Genomic DNA, 3,822 nt, shown 5'->3' on the forward strand with positions numbered 1-3,822 from the left:
CAGTGGGAGCATCCCTAGACACACAGCTGCCTCAGTTGCTGTGGGGCACCTGCTTCTGGACGGGGGTTGAGACTGGGACAGTGGCTTTGGAGCCATCCGCTCTCATGGAGACCAGCCTGCTGCCCCTCACAGCTGGCACCCAGCTGCGTGTGCGCGCAGAAGCGGCAGCGGGAGCCGTGCCCGCATGTGTGGGAGCAGGAGCTGTGTGTGAGGGGCTGTGTGGCGCCTGGCCGGCTGTGCTGTGAGGGGGTGTGTGTGTGGCCCGAGCCCCCGACCCCGCTCACCCTCACGCGGCCGCTCCCCCTCCCCGCCCGTCTCCCTCACGCCCCTCACGCGCGGCCCCGCTCGCGCCCCCGCCGCGCGGCACGGCGGGAACGGCCGCCCCCTGGCGGGCCACGCGCTCCCCGGCGGGCGGGCAGCCAATGGGCGCGCGGGCTGGGCGGCGGCCGCGGTATAAAAGGCTCCGCCCCGCGCGGCGCGCGCTCCAGACTTACCTGGACGTGCAAGGAGCGGGACCGGTATCGCTACCGGCACCGACCGCGCATCGCAGCTACCGCACATCGCACCGTACAGCGCCGCAGGTACGGGCTGGGCCGCGGAGGGGGGCCCCGCATCGCGGCTGCGAGGAGGGACTCGCTGAGGCGCCCCGGGGCGGGGGCTGAGGGCGCGGCGGGTCCCGGGGGGACATGGCTGCCCGCTGAGGGGAGGGCTCCCGGCTGTGCGGGCACCGGGGGCCGCCCCGCTCGGCTGCCCGGGCCCGGGGCGCGGCGCGGTGCTCGGGGCGGCGGCGCGCCCCGCCCTGCGCTATTGTCCGCGGCGGGGGCCGGGGGGGGCCGGGGCCGCCTTTGTCTTCCCGTCCTTCGGCTGACTGCGGCGGGGGTCTCGCAGGCAAAATGTGCGACAAACCAGACCTCTCGGAGGTGGAGAAATTCGACAAGAAGAAGCTGAAGAAAACCAACACGGAGGAGAAGAACACGCTGCCCTCCAAGGAGAGTGAGTGCGGGGCCGGGGCTGGCGGGGCGGGCGGCAGCGCGGTGCCCTCGGTCCGGTCTCCTCCGCGGGTCGGGGCTCCGGCCCGGGGAGAGCCACGGGCACAGGTGTGTGCAGCCCGGGGCAGCGGGCATGGGCGCTCCAGAGGGCTGTTGCGCCAGACTGATCCCTCCGGGCATCACTTTGCTGCAGACAGGTGCCCGACTTGCTGCCACGCACACGTGTGGCTTGTCGTCTTCTAACTTCTAAGCACAAAACTGGCCACCAGGGCCTGAATGAATCCTCTGAAACCTTCTCCAGTTCGTGCTTCCACAAGAAAAAAGCACTAGAGACTAATGGGCCTCTATTCTCTTGCAGCTATTGAACAGGAGAAGGAATGTGTGAAGTCTTCCTAGAGAGAGATGGCCTGGCAGGAAGAGCAACTACTCAATTCTTTTGCTTTGAAATGAATCATGTGGGTTTTTTTAAATTTACATCACATACATGTATAGAGAACAGCTGTATCACCTAACACACTGTCCCACTTTGCTGGCAGCTTTGGCGGGTGGAGGGACCAAGCGTGGTCCTCAGTCCATCAGTAGCCTGACCTGATGCCATCTCTGCTGCTCAGCTGCCTCCTGTGACAGCACTGATCTTGCTCTGATGCAGTGGGAAGATGAGCAAGGGCCATGGAGGCTTCTGGGCATGGACCCCTTCTGCCTGGGGGAATGGGGAACCTTTCTGGCCTCACCTCTGGCCTGGGTCTGTCTTGCATATTCTTCACTGACAGTGTTCTGTAGCCTCACTCACAGTTTTTTGTCTTCCTTGGGGGGAAAATGAGAAGTTTATTATAAAATAAAAAATTGTAATGATCTGCCTATGGCTCGTGGCTTCTTCCCTGACAAAGGTTCTGGCATGGCTTGCCCTGGAGGGTGGGGAGGTGTGTGCCTGGTGCTGCAGCACTGCTGGTTGTTCGGTGTTGCTCAGAGGGTGATATGGGATGGTTCCCTGCAGGGTGAATCCAGCTTGGTGTTTGTTTGGGGATTGGTTCCTGGGGGAACTGGGATCATTGCTGTCGTGGTCCTGGCCACTGTGCTCCACCAGCACTGTGGTTTCTTGGTGCATCTAAGAGCAGAGGCTAACCTGGGTCTTGCTGAAGGCTGAGCCTCCTGCCTTGGAAAACTTGGTGTTCCCTGCCTAAAACCTTGTGGAGCTGGGCTGGTGCCTTGTCAGCGTGGCAGGAGATGCTGCCCTGGTCCTGCTGGTGTGGTGGCCAGGCCAGCTCTGCCCACCCAGTTCTTGGAGCATAGTTCTCCTATCACTGCATGGCACTGCCCGTCTGTTCCCCTTGAGCCAACCTCCACCCCTGCCCTTGACTGAAGGAGGGTTTTGCAGCCCTGTAAGGATGGGTTTGAATGCAGTAAATCCCTTGGGTGCTCTCTGGGCTGATCCCAGCCCTGCCTTGCAGGGGTGGAGATCCCAGGGTGAGCTCTGACAGTGCCTCCAGGTTTATGCTGAGGCTTCCTGGCTACTGCCAGGTCTTCCTCACCTCCACCTGGCCTGCAGGGTCACTGAGCACCCCAGGCCACTCATGAAGGAGGTGGAGGCAGACTAGCCAAAACTTGCCAACTAACAGTTTTGGTCAATGATCCTAATGAGCCTGGTCAGCTGGGGACAAACACGGGGCTGTTGTGCCTGCCTGGACATGGTGCCTATCTGCCTGCTGCCTCCACCCACGCTGCCTGCCAAGGACTGCAAATAATACTGCCTGTGTGGTTGCCACTGCCTCCACCCATTAAAAAGCAGAATTGAAAGAGCTGCAGGTAAGAGTTTGGTGTTTGTATGCTGTCAGAGCAGTGTGTGGGGTTTTCCATGGGGTGAGGGCACTGGGGAGCAATGCAGAGGCCCAGCTGGGGCTGCTGCTGGGTTGGGCTGAGTACTGGGAAGCCCAGCACATGCCAGGGTGGCTGTGTCCCCTCAGGACCATGATGTCAGAACCCTGTCCTGGACATGGGAATCTTTTCCCAGGGCCAACAGCAAGGGTGATTTGTCAGGGTGACAGTGTTCCTGTTCAGGGATGGTTGCAGGAGCAGGCAGGTAAAGCCACTCTGAACCCTTTGCTCACCCCTGAGAGTCAGAGGCTGAGTTGAATCAAGTAAAGCTTTTGGGACTGAAGCACAAAGTGGAAGTGCTGCTCTCCCCTCCTCAGTGCTCCTTTTGGGATAGAGAGGTCTCAGTGGCTGCTCAGAGCACCTTGGCTGCTCCTGACACCACCCCAGTGCCTCTCCCTGCTACGTGCTGCAACGGGCCCCTCTGCAGGCATGGAAAAGCACCAGGGCACTTATCTCTCCCTGAGTCACATGGGCGTCTGCAAGGCCACAGCAGGAGTGTCCCCTCCCTGGCACTGCTGTGCTTACAATAACTTCCCCCTCACCCTGTGCTGTGCACACAGGCAGCAGAGCCTGCCAGGGGTGCTGAGTACCCCAATCCAGCCAGGGCTGTGGGTTGTTCCACGTGGCAGGGTGGCTGGTGCCAGAAGCTGGTGGTGCTCCAGCACTGACCCTGAGTCTATGGAAGCAGCCCATGGGATCCCCATGCATCCTGGGGAGCCATAGAGGTGTTGATGCATCTGGGTTTGGGTTGCTTTTTCACTGCATCCAACCCGGGCATGTAGCAATACAGATTAAGACATGGGGTTAAATGCTGGCACAGCCAGGTCTGTGCCCCAAGGAAGTCACCCCAGGAGCTGGCAGTCCCAGCACGGACCCAGGGACATCAGCTGGAGGTGGGAGCAGCTCCCCAGCAAGCACATCTCCATGTGTTTTATGGCCAACGTCCTGTGCTTACCTAAAA

The 3,822-nt window shown here is 61.0% G+C and overlaps 1 protein-coding gene across 1 annotated transcript; it reads left to right on the plus strand.

Moving 5' to 3' along the window:
• The first annotated feature begins 471 nt into the window (after positions 1–471).
• Positions 472–1,844, plus strand: LOC130253109 (thymosin beta-15A homolog). The gene is made up of 3 exons (XM_056491412.1): positions 472–581; positions 889–993; positions 1,348–1,844. Exons 2-3 carry the CDS (start codon positions 894–896, stop codon positions 1,383–1,385), a joined length of 138 nt encoding a protein of 45 aa, XP_056347387.1. The 5' UTR covers positions 472–581; positions 889–893; the 3' UTR covers positions 1,386–1,844.
• Positions 1,845–3,822: the final 1,978 nt, after the last annotated feature.

Source organism: Oenanthe melanoleuca, chromosome 4A (genome assembly GCF_029582105.1).
Source record: "Oenanthe melanoleuca isolate GR-GAL-2019-014 chromosome 4A, OMel1.0, whole genome shotgun sequence".
NCBI lineage: Eukaryota > Metazoa > Chordata > Aves > Passeriformes > Muscicapidae > Oenanthe > Oenanthe melanoleuca.

Excerpts from the sequence above, each read along its gene's own strand:
- LOC130253109 (XM_056491412.1), top strand. The coding sequence starts at position 894 with ATGTGCGACAAACCAGACCTCTCGGAGGTGGAGAAATTCGACAAGAAG. Across the intron at positions 994-1,347 it reads CACGCTGCCCTCCAAGGAGA|CTATTGAACAGGAGAAGGAA; the intron begins GTGAGTGCGGGG and ends ATTCTCTTGCAG.